Source organism: Mya arenaria, chromosome 10 (assembly GCF_026914265.1).
Source record: "Mya arenaria isolate MELC-2E11 chromosome 10, ASM2691426v1".
Classification (NCBI taxonomy): Eukaryota; Metazoa; Mollusca; class Bivalvia; order Myida; family Myidae; genus Mya; species Mya arenaria.
This window is the reverse complement of record NC_069131.1, coordinates 72,389,057-72,414,485: the sequence shown is the minus strand read 5'-3', so window position 1 is coordinate 72,414,485 and position 25,429 is coordinate 72,389,057. Positions and strand designations below refer to the sequence as shown.

Sequence of the window (25,429 nt, the reverse complement as noted above, 5' to 3'; positions counted from 1 at the left end):
TCAAAGACGAATTATGATTTGCCACATTTTATATCGTAATTAAAAGTTCATTTTACAAACCATGAGCGAGTCACTTTAAACTACACTCCTCTGTGTTATCGATATAAAACAACCCATTGTACTGTGTGTAGTAATGAGTAATTTTTCAATGATGCGGAAATATTTAAAGGCTGTTTCCCAGATAATTGTTATACTCTAGGCTGATCGATAGAATATAAGGCCTTTCCAAATTGATGTAGTTGTGTTTAGCTGCGCCCTGTTCGTACCTAAAGCGTAATAATATTTAACTGTTAATCGTTGATTAAGGTCTAATTAAATATCATTTTTCAGGGGCGGGTCCAGGAATGACGTTAGAGGCGGTGTAACTTAGGGGCGCAACTTTTGGCATGCGCCCCTTCCTCGAAAATATGCCAAACACTGTTTGCACGGCGTAACTCCCATCAAAATTTGTTTACAATTTGTAGTCGGAAAAGGTGCATTATGAGCGTATTTTTTTATTTCACCCTACGAAAATGACATAATAAAATAACTTGGACGATTTTGAGGGTGTGCGCACCGGTTGTGTCCCACTCCCTATATATAAACTTGTGGTTATAGAGGTACAAATTATACTCAGTGTGTCGTCTACAACATAACTCAATGTTTATTTAACTTTGGTAGAAGACCTCGATGCCAACTAATTCTAAACGTATGGCTGTTGTAAATACTACAATGAAAAAAAACAAAACAAGATCAGTGTATGTTAACCACGTGATAAATTACGTCATAAATGCAACATGGGAAGACAACATTGTGCTTAAAATGAAGACTTAAAATAAAGATAACATTTCTTTTACTACACCATTTTAAATTAAACAAAGGGCAGTCTATGCCGCTTAAAGCTGCACTCTCACAGTTCAACCGTTTTAACAACTTTTTTTTATTTTTTGTCTTGGAAAGAGCAAAATTTAATTTATAAGTTAACATTATATTATTTCGAATAGCAGAACGTAGGTATATCATACGAATACTCACTCACTCATACATAATCATATAAGCTCAATCACAGCATATGAACAGAAGTAAAACAAAACATGTATCGCTATAATACTCACCTCGTTCGAAATTCCAAAGTCAATAGGATACATGTATATCGTCAATATTTCTGCTACATGGTCAAATCTTCTCCCCAAATCACAACATATAACCACTATTCACGAGGTGTCCTAAAGCTCTTTTTTCATTAGGTTACTTCAGCCAGTATTTGACCACATGTTTAAATTTTCTACATACCATACATCGTATAACCGCTCTTCACACGCTTTTTTGCAAGTGAATTGCTCATGTTTTTGGACTAAAAAATAGTTTTCTTGAAAATGCATCTGAAAGCACTTATTTTATCTCTATGATAATAAAATAACAGAAAAATATATAGCATAACAGTTTTTGGTTTTAGTGGGGTTTGAAGTCACGCCAGTAAATTCAAGAAAAAAATAGAAGAGAATCGGCTAGTCCACACGACCACCGGGACTTAAACAAATATGGTGGATATGTTGACCTGTTCATGATGCATTGATAACATGAAGTGATAATGTCAATCAACCAATCACGCAACACCACATCCGTAATTATTTTCAATCGCTAATGAAATTTGTAGTCTTCAAATACGACATTTGAGCAAAAATCAACATTTGCTGAAGTGTTCAAGCTTTTGGTATTTTTTTTTATTTCGTAATTAAAAAAGTGCATTTTATAAACCATGAGCGAGTCACTATAAACTGCACTTCTCTGTTTCATTGATTTAAAACAAATCAATGATGCGGAAACATTTAAAGGCTGTTCCTCAATTATATATGTTCTAGTTTGATCGATAAACTATAAGGCCTTTCCAAATAACAATTATCAGGGGCGGTTCCAGCAATTGTCGTTAGATGGGCTGTTCGTACTTTATGGCGTAATAAAACTCAACTGTTAATCGTTGATTAAGGTATAATTTAATAACAGTTATCAGGGCGGTTCCAGGCATTGATGTTAATGGGGGTGTAACTTCGGGGCGCAACCTTTTGCCTTAAACTGTTTGCGTGGCGTTACTCCATCAAAAATTGTTTAAAATTCGTAGACGGTAAAGGTGCATTATGAGCGTATTTTTGTTATATTTTCTACGATAATGACATAAAAAGTACAATTGGACGATTTTAGAGGGTGATGCCCCCTCCCCTCTCTCTTAATCCGCTTGTGGTTATAGAGGTACAAATTATACTCAGTGTGTCGTCTACAACATTACTCAATGTTGATTCAATTTTAAGAATGGTAAGAGACCTCATTGCCATCAAATTCTAAACGTATGGCTCTTGTTAATATTACAATAAGAACTGTTAAGAAAAGCCCAGATGGAAAAACAAATAAATATCATTAAATACCTCATCGCGGGATCATACTGTGTTGATACCACAAGCGGGTGCAGGGGGGGGGGGGAGTATGAGGGTGCGCACACCTTTTTATTTATTTTACTTTGTAGTTCAATATGAGAGTGAAAAAGTAATCAAATACGCCGGAAATTCCCTATTTCGGACTAGAAAATGTTTAAATTTCATTGGGGGAGTACCCCCCACCCCATACCCATTTCGGACTAGAAAAGGGGAGGAGCGCTAGGCGCAAGAAAACTTTTTTTAAATAGACTATCCCTGGGGTCTTGTTACCCAAAACTGTAACATAAGCTATGAAACGTGTTTGGTGTTGATCTAGCCTGAGAAAATAAGGCATTGATCTGTAAATCTGGACTAGATGTACTTTCGGCAAATTTTGGTTAACTCGACGGGCTCCTTGCTACTTTTGAAAAGTAGCTTATTTTAACCCTTAGGGGCTCATTGTTTCTAAATATAAATACGTAGGTGAGAAATAGCACAACCCTGAGGGGCTCATTGTTTCTAAATAGAAATACGTAGGTGCGAAATAGCACAACCTTTGGGGGCATATTGTTCGTATATATAGAAGTTCACTTGCCAGTTTTGGCTCAACGCTGATGGACTCCTTGCTTCTATTTAAAAGTTATTTCGTAACGTTTGGCTCATCCCTGAGTGGGTCAGTTTGGGTCATCACCGAGTAGGTCAGTCTGGCCCATCCCTGAGTGGGTCAGTTTTGCTTAACTCTGAGTTGGTCAGTTTAGCCCATCCCTGTGTGGGCTAGTTTGGGCCATTACCGAATAGGTCAGTTTGGCCCATCCCTGAGTTGGTCAGTTAGGCTTAACTCTGAGTGGGTCAGTTTATAAAACAAACTTCGGTCATAATGTGTTTGGCATCCCTGTCGATTTTTATCACATACCATAACCATTGACCATTTCGATAACCATCCATATCGCTCTACTCACTTGGGAGTTATCGTCCTTTGATTATAAAAAATAAATTTAATCAGTCGTGTCCGATCAATAACTTTAGAAGCCTTTGTAAAATCATCACTACCAGGCGTATTTTGTGACATTTGCGCTCATGTTTCTATATAAAAGTACATGGTTCAATAAGACTCAACCCTGAGTGGCATCATCATCATCATCATCATCATCATCATCATCATCATCATCATCATCATCAACAACAACACCAACAACATCATCATCATCATCATCATCATCATCATCATCATCATCATCACCACCACCACCACCACCACCACCACCACCACCACCACCACCATCATCATCATCATCATCATCATCATCATCATCATCATCATCAACAACATCATCAACAACAACATCATCATCATCATCATCATCATCACTATCATCATCATCATCATCATCATCATCATCATCATCATCATCATCATCATCATCATCAAAATCAGAAGCAGCATCCAGCATTGACCTTTTTGTCATTTTTAAAACTGCAGAAGAATAAAAACGAAAGAGTAATTCAGATAATTTATTAATACATTTTATTTTGCATCATTTCTTGCAAAAACATATATTTTGCATAGGCATGTATAACAAATAATTTATCAGAATACATTATTATCAATGATTGCCATGAAAAAATAACGGCATGGAATTGCATTGATTGTATGTACAATTCTACTAACAAACAATTCTTGAACACGAATGTTCCTTGCATTGAGTATACATGATTATATACAATACATGAACTCAATATCGATCCGCTGAGGAACTGGTAGTGCATGTACATAACATTTGCTAAAATAGCTACATGTTTGACAAAACCATCTTTACATAATGCATAGTACACAATATTACTATCAAATTTTATGAATATAAATGCTTGTTGCAGTTATTTTTCACATTATTATAAATATAAAACTCAACAAGAACATGTATTATATGTACATAACATTTGTAAACATTTTACATGTGTAACAAATATATGTTCATAGTGCATGTTTTGTAAATATTATGTATTGATATATTTGCATTCAAAATATGTTCTTGTAAAGTCGAACCCCGTTGACTCGAATTCGCTTGGCTCGAATTCCTCGTTGGCTCGAACTGAATGTTAAGGACCGATTACTATATACTGAATAAAAGCATACCCGCTTGGCTCGTTTTTTCTGAGGCTCGAGGTATTTTCGCCGGTCCTTGGAGTTCGAGCCAACGGGGTTCGACTGTATATAAGTTAACACACCCTATGACACATGAGCGCAAGTTGAATCTTAATTGACAAAATATAACAGAAGGTTCCACTTAAGTTTTAGCATTCATACTGAGTCCATTATCAATACATAATATGGGTTCAAAATGATGGTAAATCTTTATTTTATTTTAATAGTGTTTTTATTGCTTTCAGTAGAGCATGAAATATTTCAGTTGAAATGAACACTGTATACAAACTAGTCGCAAACAGAGTCTTGTCACCGTCGGAGACCCACGACTTACACATTCCGCTCACTCCATGCAACAGAGAGATAGGTCTTCCGTTGGTATCGGACGATGACTTTATGTTAAACATTTCAAAGTAACTTTAAAGCAGTACCCTCACAAATGTTTTATTTTTGTTTTATTTATTTTGCCTCAGAATTAGCTGATTTGGTACCAATGCCTTAATACAGCCATAAAAGATAACTCACAACAGAAATGATCTCAATTGTTTGGAAAACAGCCGATAAAATAATATTTCTTAAAGTATTAGTAACAATTTTAGCCATAAAACACCCATGTTACGTGAATATGAAAACAACGGTCTGCTCTTTTGTCAGCAGTCTTATGTCACTGATTTCCAGTAGAAAAGGCTAAGATTGGCTCATTTCAGAAATAAAAGAGTAAAAACAATCAATCTGTGAGAGTGCAGCTTTAATACAACGAATAAACAAAATACACTACTCCTGTAAATAGAATGTCTTTTCCACAGATCCAAACAGTAACAATAATGATGAATATTTCTGTGTTGAAATATAAAAAAAGGAATATCTAAAGTAAATGATTTTCAAAATATGAAATACAAATCGGTTTCAGTTTTTATCAATGTTTGTTTGTCACTAGAATGTTTTCAATACATACAATATACAGACAAGAAAACTGCATACACAACATGTTTAAAGGGACTCACTCAAATTTTTTATCAAACTTGAAATCAAGTTCTTATACATATTGTTACGCGAACACAAGAACGATCACTGGCATATATTGATTTGAACAAAATTTTAAAGTCGAAGTCTATAACAATCTACTTTCAGTATCGTTACTATTCCTATTTTGGAAAAAAAGAGCATCTCCTGTCATTAAAAAAAAACAAAACAATTTACAATAAATATTTAGTGGGAACTTCTGACCCTTTTGATTGGTCCCTTTAATATATGCTTATAGATGTTTTCATATGTAAAACATTGAACATGTATAAACCACAAAACTATCGTACACGCTGCAAAAGTATAAAGTACATGCATTAATGTACTAGCAATCATATTTTTAGGTACCAAATTTATATCAGCATGTTTTCATTTGTAATATCATTTTGCATTTTAATTCATTCACTTGTGTGACAGACATATGAAAAAGTTACATATTTTTTCTCAAATGTTTAAACGTTCTTTTTAAAATATTTGAAACGGGATATTAATACATGTTCTATAGCGGGATGAATCACACAAAAAAATGAATATTCTTATGTGTTAGCTAACTAAAAACTAAGCTAATGCCACTGTTATATGCTTCTTAAAAGATACAATTTGTTTCGAAATCTAAATTTTAATATAATCAACAGGCAGACACAAAAAAAATACGAAAGTAAAAATACAACAAAAGCTCACTGTACATAATTTGTCCTGCGTGATGTCAAAATATCCACAAAATATATAAAAAAAACATCTGAAAGGTTTTGGCACCCAAATCTGCGATTAAACAGGGGACAACTTTATAAGACGATATGGAATATGACGTTGTAACCAAAAACGGAATATGACGTTGTAAGCCGAAACGGAATATGACGTTGTAAAGCGTAATGGAATATGAATGTGTAAGACGTAACGAAATATGACTGTTTAAGACGTAACGGAACATGACGTTGTAAGACGTAGCGGAATATGACGTTGTAAGACGTAACGGAATATGACTGTGTAAGACGTAATGGAATATGACTGTGTAAGACGTAACGGAATATGACTGTGTAAGACGTAGTAGCGGAATATGACTGTGTAAGACGTAACGGAACATGACGTTGTAAGACGTAGCGGAATATGACGTTGTAAGACGTAACGGAATATGACTGTGTAAGACGATACGGAATATGACTATTTAAGATAAACGAAATATGAATGTGTAAGACGAAACTTTATGTACAAACATTAAATGGTAAAACTATTCATTTCGCTGGATCGTTAAATTTAAAGATGCACTATCTTGATTTCTATCCAATGCGAACTTAAGTTAATTTGATTTCAGCTGCAAACTCATCAACACAATGTGATTCTCGCTAATAATGTCTTCACCGCAGACGGTGTTGGAAATGCTAGACTGCTGTGTTTCTATCTTGACTTCCTTTATCTCCCAAACCCGTCGTAAACATTCAATCGCCGAATCTAATTCCTCAACTGTAGAACCCAGAACAGGACATTCAGAGAAACTGATATCTGATACACGGAGCCCGACTGGCAATTCGACCGTTCCGTCTGCAGTATTGTCTGAGGCCTGAATAGGCTCTGTACATGTCAGTAAGGCTACAAGCTGCTGGGCTTTAACTATTTTCACCTCTTCAAATTCAACCTTTTTCACAGCAACCGTCTTGATAAAATCAAAAACATTTATGTCAAAAAGCATAAAGCGAAACTTGAATGATTCAAACTTCTGAGCATAAGTTCGACTAACAGTCAATGAACTGAATATTTCCGGAGATAGGTTTTCGAACCATATTCTTCTACAAGGACAACTACTTTCAGAAATGAGCTGTAAAACATTGTTGCCAAAGTCTGTTTGTGCTCCAAACAATCGAGCCTCCTCCAGATGTGGAAGGCCTAATGTCCCTATTTGTAATATATCACATGTTCTGAGTGTTTGTAACTGTACACATTCCGATAAATCTACGCTATGATTATTCGATGTATGTACTAAGCTTAGCATCGTAAGTTTGCTTGAGAACTTGGACCCGCCATCAAAGGACAACTTCATGGGCGGTATTTCTTGTATCAGTTCAGGCTTCACGTAAACCCAGAACTTCTCTAGACAAGACGGGTTGATGGTTACGTGGGACAGACGGGTGTGCTGTATAGTTATCTTTGAGAGATGTGTGAGACCGCTGAGATCCAGGTGTGTATTTTTGCAGAAGGTTACACCGTCTATGAATATTTCATGCACATTTTGTGGAAACTGAACTGTTATATCCGTCGTTAATCTTACCAATGATATATCAGTCAAACACGTGAATTCACTGAGATCCAGGTGCGTATCTGCAGGGAAGGTCAATGTGTCAAGCCGCAGTTCCTGAAGTGCATCACAACGTTGCATGCTACGTACAACGCATATACCTGTTAAAGAATCGGATGAGGTATTTTTCATAACTAATTTCTGATATTGCGGACAATTTGCCAAATCAAGGGGAACATCCATGGTCACGTGCACTAAGCTGAGTTCTTTAAGATTGGAAGAGAATTGCGACCCGCCAACAAAGGACAACTTCACCGGCGGTATTTCTTGTATTAGTTCAGGCTTTACGTAAACCCAGAACTTCTCTAGACAAGACGGGTTGATGGTTACGCGGGACAGTCGGGTGTCCAGTATAGTTATGTTTGAGAGATGTGTGAGACCGCTGAGTACCAGGTGAGTATTTTTGCAAAAGGTTACACCGTATATGAATATCTCATGCACATTTTGTGGAAACTGAACGGTTATATCCGTCGTTAATCTTACCAATGATATATCAGTCAAACACGTTAATTCACTGAGATCCAGGTGTGTATTTATGCGGAAGGTTACACCGTCTATGAATATTTCATGCACATTTTGTGGAAACTGAACTGTTATATCTGTCGTTAATCTTACCAAATATATATCAGTCAAACACGTTAATTCACTGAGATCCAGGTGCGTATCTGCAGGGAATGTCAACGTGTCAAGCCGCAGTTCCTGAAGTGCATCACAACGTTGCATATTACGTACAACGCATATACCTGTTACAGAATCGGATGAGGTATTTTCCATAACTAATTGCTGTAATTGCGGACAATTTGCCAAATCAAGGGGAACATCCATGGTCACGTGCACTAAGCTGAGTTCTTTAAGATTGGAAGAGAATTGCGACCCGCCAACAAAGGACAACTTCACCGGCGGTATTTCTTGTATTAGTTCAGGCTTTACGTAAACCCAGAAATTCTCTAGACAAGACGGGTTGATGGTTACGCGGGACAGACGGGTGTGCTGTATAGTTATTGATGAGAGATGTGTGAGACCGCTGAGTACCAGGTGAGTATTTTTGCAAAAGGTTACACCGTCTATGAATATCTCATGCACATTTTGTGGAAACTGAACGGTTATATCCGTCGTTAATCTTACCAATGATATATCAGTCAAACACGTTAATTCACTGAGATCCAGGTGTGTATTTATGCGGAAGGTTACACCGTCTATGAATATTTCATGCACATTTTGTGGAAACTGAACTGTTATATCCGTCGTTAATCTTACCAAATATATATCAGTCAAACACGTTAATTCACTGAGATCCAGGTGCGTATCTGCAGGGAATGTCAATGTGTCAAGCCGCAGTTTCTGAAGTGCATCACAACGTTGCATATTACGTACAACGCATATACCTGTTACAGAATCGGATGAGGTATTTTCCATAACTAATTGCTGTAATTGCGGACAATTTGCCAAATCAAGGGGAACATCCATGGTCACGTGCACTAAGCTGAGTTCTTTAAGATTGGAAGTGAATTGCGACCCGCCAACAAAGGACAACTTCACCGGCGGTATTTCTTGTATTAGTTCAGGCTTTACGGCAACCCAGAACATCTCTAGACAAGACGGGTTGATGGTTACGCGGGACAGACGGGTGTTCTGTATAGTTATTGATGAGAGATGTGTGAGACCGCTGAGATCCAGGTGAGTATCGACAGGGAATGTCAATGCGTCAACCCGCAGTTCCTGAAGTGCATCACAACGTTGCATGTTACATACGACGCCTGTATCGGTCATAGTATCGGACGAGGTATTTCCTAGACCTAAATTATGTAATTGCTGACAATTTGCCAAATCAAGGGGAACATCCATGGTCACGTGCACTAAGCAGAGTTCTTTAAGATTGGAAGAGAATTGCGACCCGCCAACAAAGGACAACTTCACCGGCGGTATTTCTTGTATTAGTTCAGGCTTTACGTAAACCCAGAAATTCTCTAGACAAGACGGGTTGATGGTTACGCGGGACAGACGGGTGTTCTGTATAGTTATTGATGAGAGATGTGTGAGACCGCTGAGATCCAGGTGAGTATCTGCAGGGAAGGTCAATGTGTCAAGATACAGTTCCTGAAGTGCATCACAACGTTGCATGCTACGTACAACGCATATAGCTGTTACAGAATCGGATGAGGTATTCGTCATAACTAATTTATGTAATTGCTGACAATTTGCCAAATCAAGGGGAACATCCATGATCACGTGCACTAAGCTGAGTTCTTTAAGATTGGAAGAGAATTGCGACCCGCCAACAAAGGACAACTTCACCGGCGGTATTTCTTGTATTAGTTCAGGCTTTACGGCAACCCAGAACTCCTCTAGACAAGACGGATTGATGGTTACGCGGGACAGACGGGTGTTCTGTATAGTTATCTTTGAGAGATGTGTGAGACCGCTGAGATCCAGGTGAGTATCGACAGGGAATGTCAACGTGTCAAGCCGCAGTTTCTGAAGTGCATCACAACGTTGCATGCTACGTACAACGCATACACCTGTTAAAGAATCGGATGAGGTATTTTTCATAACTAATTTCTGATATTGCGGACAATTTGCCAAATCAAGGGGAACATCCATGGTCACGTGCACTAAGCAGAGTTCTTTAAGATTGGAAGAGAATTGCGACCCGCCAACAAAGGACAACTTCACCGGCGGTATTTCTTGTATTAGTTCAGGCTTTACGTAAACCCAGAAATTCTCTAGACAAGACGGGTTGATGGTTACGCGGGACAGTCGGGTGTCCAGTATAGTTATGTTTGAGAGATGTGTGAGACCGCTGAGTACCAGGTGTGTATTTTTGCAAAAGGTTACACCGTCTATGCATATTACATGCACATTTTGTGGAAACTGAACGGTTATATCCGTCGTTAATCTTACCAATGATATATCAGTCAAACACGTTAATTCACTGAGATCCAGGTGCGTATCTGCAGGGAATGTCAATGTGTCAAGCCGCAGTTCCTGAAGTGCATCACAACGTTGCATATTACGTACAACGCATATACCTGTTACAGAATCGGATGAGGTATTTTTCATAACTAATTTCTGTAATTGCGGACAATTTGCCAAATCAAGGGGAACATCCATGGTCACGTGCGCTAAGCTGAGTTTTTTAAGATTGGAAGAGAATTGCGACCCGCCAACAAAGGACAACTTCACGGGCGGTATTTCTTGTATTAGTTCAGGCTTTTCGTTAACCCAGAAATTCTCTAGACAAGACGGGTTGATGGTTACGTGGGACAGACGGGTGTGATGTATAGTTATGTTTGAGAGATGTGTGAGACCGCTGAGATCCAGGTGAGTATCTGCAGGGAAGGTCAATGTGTCAAGCCGCAGTTCCTGAAGTGCATCACAACGTTGCATGCTACGTACAACGCATACACCTGTTAAAGAATCGGATGAGGTATTTTTCATAACTAATTCCTGTAATTGCGGACAATTTGCCAAATCAAGGGGAACATCCATGGTCACGTGCGCTAAGCTGAGTTCTTTAAGATTGGAAGAGAATTGCGACCCGCCAACAAAGGACAACTTCATGGGCGGTATTTCTTGTATCATTTCAGGCCTCACGTAAACCCAGAACATCTCTAGGGAAGACGGGTTTATGGTTACGTGGGACAGACGGGTGTTCTGTATAGTTATTGATGAGAGATGTGTACATTTCGAAAGTACGATATGGTCATCGCGAAACTTAACATCTTCTACCAGTAAGTGCACCAATGAATTTGAGAAAAAGTTCGGTTCTATTGCTGTGGTAAATGAATAGTTGCTAATGAAAAGTGTTTCCAACTCAAGACCGCTTCCTTGCAAAAGTGCATGATCAGTTCCAATGCCTGAATCTGGGTTAAGCAGTGCGTGTTTCAACGTAATTCGTGGCTCTTTAATTCCATTGTCAAAACATTCTTTGTGGGTCATTGCAATTGTTGTTTGATAGGCAATTAGTTCGGATGTGTAAAATGTGCCATCTCTAACAAACAACCGTTTGCTTTCATTAAACATATCTACACACTTGCAACCTTGTTCATAGTTCATGACACATAAAAAAGACAACATATCGGGTGACACAACAGAACCAAAATTTTCTATGAATTTTCTCCAAATATCACTATCAAAACCATGCGAAGATAGAAACACACATGCAAGCATCTCCTTATAAGTCTGATGTAAAAATGTGTACACATTGCTCTCTCCTGATATAGTTTTCAAGCTTGTTTTCGAAAGAAGTCCAGATTTGAGAAGTACCGACGTTTCATCTTTCTTAAGTTTTCTTATTTGGTGTTCTTCTATTAAAGATTTATTATCGCCTAAGAGTGAATAAGCAGCCAGTTTTCCAATAGCGTAAATTAGTTTTGCTAAACCACAGCACGCGTAATTTCTTTCATCAAAACATTCGGGAAGTGCATGTGGTTGACCATTGTTCTTGTAATACTCACTGAGATCTTGTACGAGTGATTCCTCCTTCTTTTCGGTACTACGTAACATCAGTTCTATCATATTTGCATATACATGCGACCTTGTCTTACCAAGGTATGTCAGTCCGGTCTGACGAGGTACTGACGTTGTACCGGAATCTGAACATAATCTGTGAACGGTTGCATTGTCCGAACATGTTTTATTCTCACTGCGTTTATCGTGATAGATACATAACAACTGCAGCGCAAACATTGGATTTTCGAGCTGAGATTCTAAACATTGAGTTTTGACAGCGTCTAAGAAATCATCTGTATCATATGATGTCTTGAAATGCTTGTTCAAACATTCGTTCGCAAGATTCACAAGTTGTTTGGACAAATCTTGTTTCATAACCTCAATTTGTGCATGTGTATATTTTTTTTGCATACTTATGTTTGCAAGTTTCCAAGGACGTGATGTAATGAGAACAGTATACTTTCTATTTACAGGCATAGACATTATCAAGGGAATTTTACATTCATCTAAGCCGTCTAAAATGAACAAACCGTTTTCTTTCGACAATATATTATCAAAGGCTTTATTATCCCGCGTTAACTTTGTGTCAACAGATTCCGTATGCGAGAAAATGATATCCTCTAATTTAGCGCATTGGTTTTCACGTAAATTGACGTAAAACAAATAAGTAAATTCCTTCAAATACTCAATAATGCTAGAAACGTTTTGGGTGCCACTAACCGTTGATTTCAGATCGGTCGTTCCCTCTTGAACCTTACACCACGATAAAACTAAAAACTTACAAAATGATGTCTTTCCAACACCAGCGTCTGCGGTGAGAAATATGATACCTTTCGAACTGAACAACTGTTCCAAATTCGAAAGAGGTTCTGTAGTCTGTTCTATTGATGTCTTGTCTTTATGAATCGACTGAAGAATAACCCTACTAATGTTTGGCCATAAATAGAGGTCCTCAAGTCCTGAATCTTCCAGATCTAAGCAAGGACCAAGCGGTAGCGAGCAGTTATTTGTGCCATGATATACGATGAGACCTTTCTTCAGATCTGTAAAATAAAGGGCCAAACGTTAGCGTGCAGTTGTTTTCCGGTGATACATGATTAGAGACTCCTTCAGATCTGTAAAATAAAGGGCCAAACGTTAGCGTGCAGTTGTTTTCCGGTGATACATGATTAGAGACTCCTTCAGATCTGTAAAATAAAGGGCCAAACGTTAGCGTGCAGTTGTTTTCCGGTGATACATGATAAGATCCTCCTTCAGATCTGTAAAATAAAGGGCCAAACGTTAGCGTGCAGTTGTTTTCCGGTGATACACGATAACAGTCGCAGTAAGATCTGTAAAATAAAGGGCCAAGCGTTAGCGTGCAGTTGATAATTCGGTGATACTTGATAAAAGCAACCGTCAGATATGTTTAATGAAGGACCAAGCGCTAGCGTGCAGTTGTTTTTTTGGTGATACAGGATAACAGTCGCCGTCAGATCATTATCATGGAAACCAGAGAACGGTGTTCCTGCTTTATAGAGTATTTTTCTTCGATTACTAATATCGTATATTATACCTCACATAAATTTATCATTTCTTTATATATATAATCTCGATCGGTTCGTATATCACAGTATTTTGATGAAAATTCAGTTTTATGACGTCAGCGGTCAATATTATATTTTGGGCCGGTCTGGACCTCGCCGAAAATGTAATATGGACCGCTGATGTCATACGATTTGATAGTGCGGCTTGCTATTTTCACAACGGCGAAAAACATGTCGCAAGTAAACATTATCAGGTTTGTTAAAAAACACATTTAAATCGCTTTAAAAATATTGACTTATAATGAAAAGTGTTCGGTATAATATAAGAAATATAACACACCACCTCGGGCCATATGGCATATTAAGGACCGGTCAGTCAGCCCCCGAAGGTGAATGGATCTCGGCTAGTGCCTGAGTCCATATACACCAGTGGTGGCTGAATGGCCGGTCCTTATAATGTCATATGACCCTCAGTGGTGTGTTATATTTCTTAAGTAAGATCCCTGCCCGAAACACACATTTTTAAATACACATGAATGTATTGTAAAATAAATAAACGTTTTATAAATACAATTCGATGATAGAAAGACCATTGATGCAACACATCAAAGGGTGCCAAAATTTAGCATGTAAAGTTCGTTGGAAATGAATGACAAACGAATTATAAAAATAGCTTTTTTAAATAATATTCTTTCATCGGTTTTAATTAAACACCACGTGACGGCTCTCGTCCAGTCTGTGTCTTACAAATAGAGTGGGAATGATACGCCGAGAAGCCGATCGTGATGTACACTGTGATATATGTATCCGTAACGTGATATATTGCGATACGGTTCTTTTAATATTAGTTTTAAATATATTTTTCCGGTGTCAATTACAAACACCACGTGACTACTCTCGTCCAGACAATGTGTATATTGCGATAGATATATTTTATTTTACGCAGTAATTAAGTAATTGCAGATACGCAGATGATTTTGACCCATGAATCATGAATAAATACTTTTCATCAACATGATATAACTGTTTTCTTGTTATCATATTTAAGATTTTTTTATAACAGTTGAATGATTTTTGACAGTATAATTTATGCATTTGTTGCAAAGAATACAGAATTATTCTAATATTTACAGTAAAATCGGATCGTACTTTTGACTGGATGATGTACAATTCTGTTTTTGACAGAATCAAGTCTTGGATTAAACTATTTTTACGTCTTATTTGCATTGTGTCGGTCATTGCCTGGCGTTTGGAAAACTATTAAGTATATAGGTTACTTCTATTTTAAGGTTAAAGCTTTAAAATATATGTTCAGATGGGAGATAATGCCGTGTAGAAGTCAATGGTAGTAGTCAACCATATTGTTATGCTGTACGTCATGCCATACTTTGGTTAAAATTGTTTTGTTAATTGAAACCATTTCCATAATTTCAGCGTTGGGTTGTTTACAAATTATTTGTTAGATGTTTTTACACCTGTTATTTGAAATATGCAACTGTGTTTGTAACAGGTTGGCAAACGCCAACGATTTAGGATGTTGCTAATTGCCAAACAAAGGAGGTGTCAGTCGAAGCCATGCTGACCTTAGCTTACTGTTTTATTGTTTCTTTGTATCTAACTTAGAACCTTGACATGTTTTGATTGTGAACTATTTGAAATCAGAAGTAATTAGTTTGAGCTGAGCTGACAATCTTTTTGAAGTATTTCCTGTTTTTCTATTAGTTTAATTTATGTAATGCATGACCGAGCCGCACAATATAAGGTAACAGATTTTTAAATGTTGAGAGGAGAGGAGAGAAAAAAGGTAGTTCTTAATAGAAAACGGACTCTTGAAATTTGTCTGAGCTCGGAGATGGTTTTACCACAGTCCAGCAAACTATAGCGTTGTCGCTGTTATACAATATATTTGGTGTTAATTTTTGGACTACAAATACTGTGTTATTGCATCAAGTATGTGTTAAGGAAAGAACAACAGAATAAAATCGTGAAAAGAACTTGCTTCGTGAAAAGGATTTGGTTTTGACTTCAATAGCTAATTCCCCATAGGTGTCAAATAACGGGTTTATAGTTAAAAACGCACGGCACAACAATATCGCTAACACTAGACCGCTGAAAATGTTTTCTGCTACGCTTTTCTATAAATAAATTACGTCTCTGGTCGAAGACGTTTCAAAATTTCATCATTCAGAACAATCTTTCCTAACAATTTAACGTTTATTGCTTATAAACTGTTTTAAACGATATCATTAATATCACAAACGGAAACATATCACCCGAATCACTCAGGGTTACATGCAACTAATACTTACAAATAAGATACGAAACGTGCTTCGAACGGCATCATGCACTAAATAAGGTAAGTAACTGCATAACGTTACTTAAGATGAAACAACAGACATCCGAATTGTTGTATTCTAGGCTTTAATAAATACAAATTATGTATTATATTCACAGCTAGGGAACAAGCTGTACACATGTTGATCAACGTGTTGTTGTATTATCTTTCAGAGAAATTAGAAATTACGAAATTAATACCAACTTTCCTTACAAAGTTTTGACTATGTTAAAAAACATTCTATCATTAGTTATAAATTAATATTCGTGTAATTAGACGTGCATTGTGCTTTTTTAAAACCTTAAATACAATTTTAGATAAGCACGATGTACGTCTATTTACACGGATATTACTTAATAACTCAGCGGAGCACCGGCATTTCATACAGAGCGCCTCGTTCCCACAAGGCGTCAATTAGCCGTTAATAAGAGGATGTTTACCTAAGGCTTTTCTGATGAACAAATATACATGCATTTGGGAAACGTGTTTAAATGGAATAAAATCGTATTTGCAATTTTGATTTATATATTTCTTATCAGTAATTTGCATCGTCGTTATTAGAATAGAACATCAAAAGTTCGATGTAACGCAACATTTTGTAACATGTGGACCATTTTTCCTCAAAATCTTGGGTTTCAGAGCAAACAATTACTTTATATCAAGCACTTTTATTTCGATGATCGTGAGTTCAATTATTCAATCTTTAAATAGAGTTAAAACGTTTTACAAAATTGCTGGGAAATTTGTGTAAGGGTGTGTCGTAAGTTTGAAAGGATATGAGGTATGTTTGACCATAGACAAGATGGTTGCCGTAACGCGGGGAGTTGTGTAGAAGGATGTGATATACGTCTTATAGTATATGAGGTATATGTGACGACCATAGACAAGATGACTGACGTAACGCGGGAAAATAAACGGAAGGATGTGTCATACTTCTGAATGGATAGGAGGTATGTTTGACGACCATAGACAAGATGACTGACGTAACGCGGGAAAATAAACGGAAGGATGTGTCATACTTCTGAATGGATAGGAGGTATGTTTGACGACCATAGACAAGATGACTGACGTAACGCGGGAAAATAAACGGAAGAATGTGTCATAATTCTGAATGGATAGGAGGTATGTTTGACGACCATAGACAAGATGACTGACGTAACGCGGGAAAATAAACGGAAGGATGTGTTATACTTCTGAATGGATAGGAGGTATGTTTGACGACCATAGACAAAATGGGTGACGTAACGCGGGAAAATAAACGGAAGGATGTGTCATACTTCTGAATGGTTATGAGGTATGTTTGACGACCATAGACAAAATGGCTGACGTAACGCGGGGAAATAAACGGAAGTATGTGTCATACGTCTGAATGGATAGGAGGTATGTTTGACGACCATAGACAAAATGGCTGACGTAACGCGGGGAAATAAACGGAAGTATGTGTCATACGTCTGAATGGATAGGAGGTATGTTTGACGACCATAGACAAAATGGGTGACGTAACGCGGGAAAATAAACGGAAGGATGTGTCATACTTCTGAATGGTTATGAGGTATGTTTGACGACCATAGACAAAATGGCTGACGTAACGCGGGGAAATAAACGGAAGTATGTGTCATACGTCTGAATGGATAGGAGGTATGTTTGACGACCATAGACAAAATGGCTGACGTAACGCGGGGAAATAAACGGAAGTATGTGTCATACGTCTGAATGGATAGGAGGTATGTTTGACGACCATAGACAAAATGGCTGACGTAACGCGGGAAAATAAACGGAAGGATGTGTCATACTTCTGAATGGTTATGAGGTATGTTTGACGACCATAGACAAAATGGGTGACGTAACGCGGGAAAATAAACGGAAGGATGTGTCATACTTCTGAATGGATAGGAGGTATGTTTGACGACCATAGACAAAAATGGCTGACGTAACGCGGGAAAATAAACGGAAGTATGTGTCATACTTCTGAATGGATAGGAGGTATGTTTGACGACCATAGACAAAATGGCTGACGTAACGCGGGGAAATAAACGGAAGTATGTGTCATACGTCTGAATGGTTATGAGGTATGTTTGACGACCATAGACAAGATTGCAGACGTAATGCAGTGAAAATAAAAGGAGGGATGTTGTGAAGATGGCTGCCGTAAAGAAAAGCGTTTTAGTTATAACAGAGCGTATTTGCCCAATGCCTTCTTTTGGTGTATGAAATAACAAACAGTTTATCAAAGCACACTTCCTTAATAATTTAAAGATGTGTTGCTACTCCCAAATAAGATGTACCACAATTCATGAAATTGTTTTAATTACCGAAAAGGATGTATAAATATCGAAAACAATTGTTTTACGAATGATAAATTTGGCTTAATTTGAATGAAAGGTACAGGAAACACTGTGTTTCTGCCTTATGAGACGATTTCTGTAAATTGACTTACCAGTTAATTGATATTTGTGCGTTTCAGCCATTTTTTACACGGTTACAATCTCGTTATCGGTAGTTAATATTTTCCATAAATGCATTATTTAGTAAGCAGTTAAAAGTTTATTTCTCAATGATGATGTTTGTTGTACATGTGCATGTATCAATTTAGAAAAGTAGTTGCACTTATAGGCAAAAATACCCCCCTTTCAACAGAAACCGTCAAATGTTTCGACAGTGTTAAAAGTAAACAGGTCAATTATTAAAATTATGTAAATATATTTCCATTTTTCAATCATTTTCAACATAAATTTTCAGCATTCTTTTTTTCGAAAACGTTTTATTGACTTCAATCACAATAAAGGGAATATCACTTGTTTAGTAAGCCTGAAAAATGCTCTCTACGAGCGCTTTTGACGTTATTTGCGAGTATCGGGGATTTAGTCTCGTTGGAGCGCCAGTGAATGATACAAACGTTATTTTGAAGTATATTGACTACTTCACTACGTATAATGTATCCAACACAATCCATCTTATTAAAGTGACACTCTTTTCTAATTAAATGAGAATGCGTTTTTAAAGGATTGATAACGTGTGCCCATGCGGTATAATATTGGACGCCGTTAGGGCCATCGCCTGTAATTGTGTTGATCTGAAACGCGATACTCGATAGGACGATGATGAAAACGATGATCACGAATCTACGTTGATGAAAACGCGGCAGTACGATGATTAAAACGTGACCAAACGACAGTACGATCATCATCATCATCATCATCATCATCATCATCATCATCATCAACTATGACAATTACGCATCATATATATCGTTATCACCATTTTAGTCATCGTCGCATCATGTTTAGCAATATGTCGTCGTTGCATTATTGTTATTATAATTATCATCATCCTAGTCGTGATCGTCGAATTATCATTACTTGTATTATCATCATTGTCGTCGTGTCGGATCATCATATCATTTTCATCACCTTAGTTGTCGTCGTCGTTTCGTCACATTATGATTTGTTTTATTATTATTGTTGTCGTCGTAGTCGCATCATCATCATCATCATCATCATCATCATCATCATCATCATCATAAGGGAGGGTCGGGTTCCCCGGCAGAAACTTCTAATTCATCAAAGTCACTAGAAAGCACTCATTATTATGTCGTGTTCTTAGAAGAAATGGTTGTGGATCATTTTAGACGCTATTGTTTTAAGAATACAGTCTATATTTTCAGTAGTAGTAGTAGTAGTAGTAGTAGTAGTAGTAGTAGTAGTAGTAGTGGTGGTGGTGTTGGTGGTGGTGGTGGTGGTGGTGGTGGTGGTGGTGGTTGTATTAGTATCATTGATAAAAAAGGCAGGTGCTCTTATCAGGTTAATTTGACGTAACGTCACTTTACTTCAGTCTTTGTCATTCGCTCTAACGGTTCGCTATTGTTAGTTGTTCCAATCAAATGGAGAGTTTACCAGACGTTTGTTTAAGGAATGTATGATTAACATTAAGTTGGTCGTTATTACGATCGTACAATTCCGATAATGGCAGATTGTAAAATCCTTCTGAAACGCACCCCTGCATCCGACATTTTGTCAAACGTAGGGCAAATTATTTATGCGCATGCGCACCGGATGTCGATAGTACGATGATGAAAACACGATAGTACGATAATGAACACGTAACAGAACGATGGTGAAAACGCGAAAGTACGATGGTGATTAGAAGACAGTTTGGTAATAAAAACGCGACAGAACGATGATAAAAACACGACAGAACGATGAGGAAAACACGACAGAACGATGAGGAAAACACGACAGAACGATGAGGAAAACACGACAGAACGATGAAACGACAGAACGATGAGGAAAACACGGCAGTAGGATGATGAAAACACGACAGAACGATGAGGAAAACACGACAGTACGATGATGAAAACGCGACAGTAGGATGATGAAAACACGACAGTACGATGAGGAAAACACAACTGTAGGATGATGAAAACACGACAGTACGATGATGAAAACACGACAGTACGATGATGAAAACACAACAGTAAAATGATGAAAACACGACAGTAAAATGATGAAAACACAACTGTAGGATGATGAAAACACGACAGTACGATGATGAAAACACGACAGTAGGATGATGAAAACACGACAGTAAAATGATGAAAACACGACAGTAGGATGATGAAAACACGACAGTAAAATGATGAAAACACGACAGTAGGATGATGAAAACACGACAGTACGATGATGAAAACACGACAGTAGGATGATGAAAACACGACAGTACGATGATGAAAACACAACTGTAGGATGATGAAAACACGACAGTACGATGATGAAAACACGACAGTAGGATGATGAAAACACGACAGTAAAATGATGAAAACACGACAGTAAAATGATGAAAACACGACAGTAGGATGATGAAAACACGACAGTAAAATAATGAAAACATGACAGTACGATGAGGAAAACACGACAGAACGATGAGGAAAACACGACAGACCAATGATGAAAACGCGACAGTACGATGATGAAAACACGACAGTACGACACTACGATTACGAAAACGTGAAATCACGACACTACAATGATGAAAACGCGACAATACGGTGGTGAAACCACGACAGTATATCGCATTATTATCATCGTACTGTCGTATTATCGCGTTTTCGTTATCGTACTGTCGCGTTTTAATCATCGTACTGTCGTATTTTCGTTATCGTAGTTTCGTGATTTCGCGTTTTCATTATCGTACTATCGAGTATCGCGTTTCAGATCAACACATTTACAGGCGATAGCCTTAACAGCATTCCCTAGTATGAACGCAAAAAGGCACGCAAGAAAATTCAGTGAAGCTTTCTTGCAGAAAGCATTAATTTTATTACAAAAAAACAACACTGACCTGATTTAAATAAGGGCTGATCATATTCATTCAACGATTTTATGTTTTGAGTGGCTATATTTTCAGCCTCTTGTATAGCAAGGACGCCATCATCTGTTTTCCTCTGAAGCACGTCAACAAGGTCTATCGCTTTCCTCTCTAGCCCTTCAAGTGCTGCTTTGATGTCTGAAGGTGGAATCACATAGTCGTCACTCTCCAGCTGTAAAGAAAATTAATATGTCTATATTTATTACATTCGGAACTCCTCGGCCATTTTCCTCTCATGTAAAAGTGAGACAATGCGATAATCTTCTCTCAAAGTGTCAAACTTAAATGGCCCTGAGCCAATAATCAAATACGCAGGAAATTGGCCGCTACTCACACCAAGTGCAATTAACAAAAGATGCCAAACATTCCATAAACTAGGCCTTTAACACTTAGGAGTCTTTAATTAAAACTTAGATCAACAATTACAAGCTAAGCACTACATTTAATTAATGATATAATTCCAAATTTTGCGAGCTACTTCTACTGTTGTTCCGGCATACATCTGAGGTTGTTTTAAATAAAAATGGCCGAGGAGCTCTGAAATTATTAATTACTAACCACATGTGTATTCCGACGTACACAAAAATAGAAAAAAACCCATAAAGTTCATGTTCACCTCGAACATTAAAGCGATCCTTTATATCTAGAATGTATCCCACAAAGTCTTACCTTATCAAGCTGGTCTATGGCATCTTGCGCTCGGGGATTTGCTTTGTGAAATGTTGGGTCAGATAATAAGGCCTTCAGGTCTGTAAACCAGACTTTCAAGTTATCGTCAGTAACCTCCGGTTTCGGGGCATGGCGGACATGCTTTCCAACATCACGGACCTGCATAAGGGAATCATTATATTGTGAATAGTGATGTAAGCTCAAGGTAAAACGCCCGTCGTTAACTATTTATGAGCGAAAGCCAAAGGTATGACGTTTGTTAACCGTTAATGAACGCAGCTAAAGATAATACGTCGGTTAACCGTAATTGAACGTGGTTAACGCTATAAGGCCACTTAACTGTTGCCAGATGTAAGATAATGGTATTAAGAATATAACCATAAATGGACTCAAGCTTAAGGTTTAACGTCCGCCAACAATTTATGGACGTAAGTTCAAGAAATAATGCCCGTCGTTAATTGTTTTCCGACGCAAGCTTAAGGTACGTTAACCGGTTATGGTCGTGAGCTAATGGTAAAACGTCTGATTAGCGTATATTCGTGAAATAAAGGAAAAGCGTACATCGTTAATTGTTAATACACACACCTTAAATGAACTGCCTTTCGGCAATTGCGAATCATTCCGATGAACGCAACATCTTCGGATATGTTCAGATTCAGAATGGACGCATAACAACATACATGAAGATTGAATCTACTTCATCTTGTTGTTTATGTATTTATATATGGTGTCAGAATGCGTCGAAAAACTTAAATTGACATTTAATAAAGATTTAATTAATGATATGTTAAATGTATTGAAGGCATTAGTGTTAAAATTTTACGTTTTAAATAAAAGTTATTTCAAGTGGTTGTCGAGCTATTGTGACGTAATTTGTTAAACTGTTTCCGCTTACGGTCGGGTCGTTCCATTTATGGAGCTGTTGATAAATAATAACTGTAAGGTTTTCTGATATGATATGAATATTTTGTAACAACTCCTGTATAAAATAATGAACTATTGGTGTAATAGATAATGGCATCAACCCCGCAATATATTCCTTAAGTGGATGTAAAGTAAGGCTATGACATTTATATGAGCTTAAGGTATAACGTCGTAAGCCGTAATATCGTGCAAGATCAATATTCTTTCTAAAGCCATATTTTACCCTATGTATGCATAATATTTTTCAACCAACTCATTTAACCATTTAAAACCTTTGTAAAGATTTTTCCGTATGTCCTTATCCCCCTATGTAATAAGCATTGTTGAGATTACTCCTTTTAAAAAGAGGTTCAATATATCCATAATACAGTTTTTTGAAAAATTCATTCAGAAGATAATTAGGTCCAGCAGCCTTTTCATTATTTAGTTTTCTACAAGCTTTTCTTATTTCATCTACTTGTATTTGAACATTCAATTCAGTAAACATAACATATAGTTCTCCATTCAAATACCTATCATTGAACTATATAATATATATAGAATGCGTAAATTGAATTTATCGAATGGTAACGAATGCGTATAAAAAGACCTTTTCTGAAGGCATATAATTGCGCAAACGGACGTTAGCTCGTTGGTGTGCGAAGTGTTGTAAATGGACGTTATCTTGTCTACATTTATTGTGCAGTGTATATGTTGGACATAATATCAAGGTGACAAGTGTGTACATTGACGTGAGATTCGATACAAAATGTCAAAATTGGCGTGCTAACAAATAATGAAGTGCGTAATTTGATCGAAAGCAACAGGTATAAATTGCGTAAATTGACCGAAAACCAATGTTTTAAATCAATAAAAAGATCGAAGGCTGAAGGAATTAAGTGAGTGAATTAGCATAAAGCAAAAGAGATGAAGTGATTGAACTAACTGAACCCTAAGGGTATTAAGTAATGGACGTAAGGTTAAGGCAGGAAGTTCGTAAATGGAACTAATTGACAAATCTCAATTTTTCTGAAACGTATTTTTCACTAACTCATAATTAAGGTCCAAATCTGACGAATGTTTTGCATCACGTTGATCTATCAATACAGTACAAAGTCAAGAATATGTAGAGAATGAATTGCGCTATAACTTTAATGTAAGTAATAAGGCATTACACTCTACGTACCTTGGTGCAAAGATTGCGTGGAAGGGACAGGTCAGCGGTAAAATACTGTTGAAATTCTTCACAGTTGATGTAGACACTTATTATCCCATTCAAGTCAGTATCTTCCTCATTTTCCACATCTGCGTAGCCATCTGGGGGCATAAAGCACTTGGCAATATCCCAGGCGTTAACACACCATTTCCTCGCATCTGTATTCTTCCATGACGGATTCCCAAACCTGTGTTTCTGTTCTATGGCATCCCGGAGCGTATCACAAATGTTATTCCGGCATGGCCTTGTGGGGATGAATTGTTTCGTATTTTGGTCCATATGGAATTTGCACCTTCCCGAATTGCAGACTTTATTTCTTGGATTACACTTTACGATTTCTGTTGTCCTGCAGCTATTGCAAGTGAAACGTATATCGATCCCTTTTTGGATGTCGTCGGTAACAGTATTGCGATATTCGTTACATTTTACTATAAGGCACGGACGGAAGATACGCCCGTTGTGAAAACGGCATTGTCCTGCATTACAAATGTTGTTATTTGGATCGCACGGTATAATTTCAACAATGGAGCAGTTCTCACAGAGGTCAGGAACAAGATGTTTTATTGATTTTTTTAACTTTTTTACTCGAATATCATCACAGACGTTACAAGCAAACGGAGCGAGTGCTTCTGCTGCTGTCTTCACTGCCACCCATCCCTTTAGCCAGTTTTGACTTTCGGGTGTAGTAAAGTGTTCATTGTACTGCGCCATAGTATTAAGTTCACATTGGCAACACCTTCTTAAAAATCTATGATTGAAATTAGTCTTTTGGCGATCTTTCGGCGAGCATTAGTATTCGTATCCGAAGTTTATGCAAATTAAAGAAATAAGAACATACACAATGGCATCAAACTGTTTGAAATCAGCTACAAAATAACTGTCAGAGTTGTTAGGTTTAAAAGAAATTCTTTTGACGGAACATAAATTCTTTTAAGTGCACCTTTTTACACTTTTTCCAGAACGAAATGATTTCTTTTTATAACTCAATGAGTATTTTTGAATTTAATTACACAATACTTTCGAATATTAATATATCAATTCCAGTCATAATCTTTTCAAGCATTTTCAAGCACAAAAATGATATTGTAATTATAACGTCTCCTATCGCTCTCGAGGTTCGT

The 25,429-nt window shown here is 37.3% G+C and overlaps 1 protein-coding gene across 1 annotated transcript; it reads right to left on the bottom strand.

Moving 5' to 3' along the window:
* Window positions 1-6,192: 6,192 nt before the first annotated feature.
* On the bottom strand, window positions 6,193-25,422 carry LOC128205007 (uncharacterized). Its single transcript, XM_052906402.1, has 7 exons — window positions 24,279-25,422; window positions 22,190-22,348; window positions 21,494-21,692; window positions 9,101-13,338; window positions 8,459-8,542; window positions 7,859-8,296; window positions 6,193-7,726 (listed from the first exon to the last, which is right to left on the bottom strand). Exons 1-7 carry the CDS (start codon window positions 25,017-25,019, stop codon window positions 6,851-6,853), a joined length of 6,735 nt encoding a protein of 2,244 aa, XP_052762362.1. The 5' UTR covers window positions 25,020-25,422; the 3' UTR covers window positions 6,193-6,850.
* Between the last annotated feature and the right edge of the window lie 7 nt (window positions 25,423-25,429).

Excerpts from the sequence above, each read along its gene's own strand:
- LOC128205007 (XM_052906402.1), bottom strand. The coding sequence starts at position 25,019 with ATGGCGCAGTACAATGAACACTTTACTACACCCGAAAGTCAAAACTGG. Across the intron at positions 21,693-22,189 it reads CCATAGACCAGCTTGATAAG|CTGGAGAGTGACGACTATGT; the intron begins GTAAGACTTTGT and ends TTTTCTTTACAG. Across the intron at positions 7,727-7,858 it reads CCTTCCCTGCAGATACGCAC|CTGGATCTCAGCGGTCTCAC; the intron begins CTGGATCTCAGT and ends AAAAATACACAC.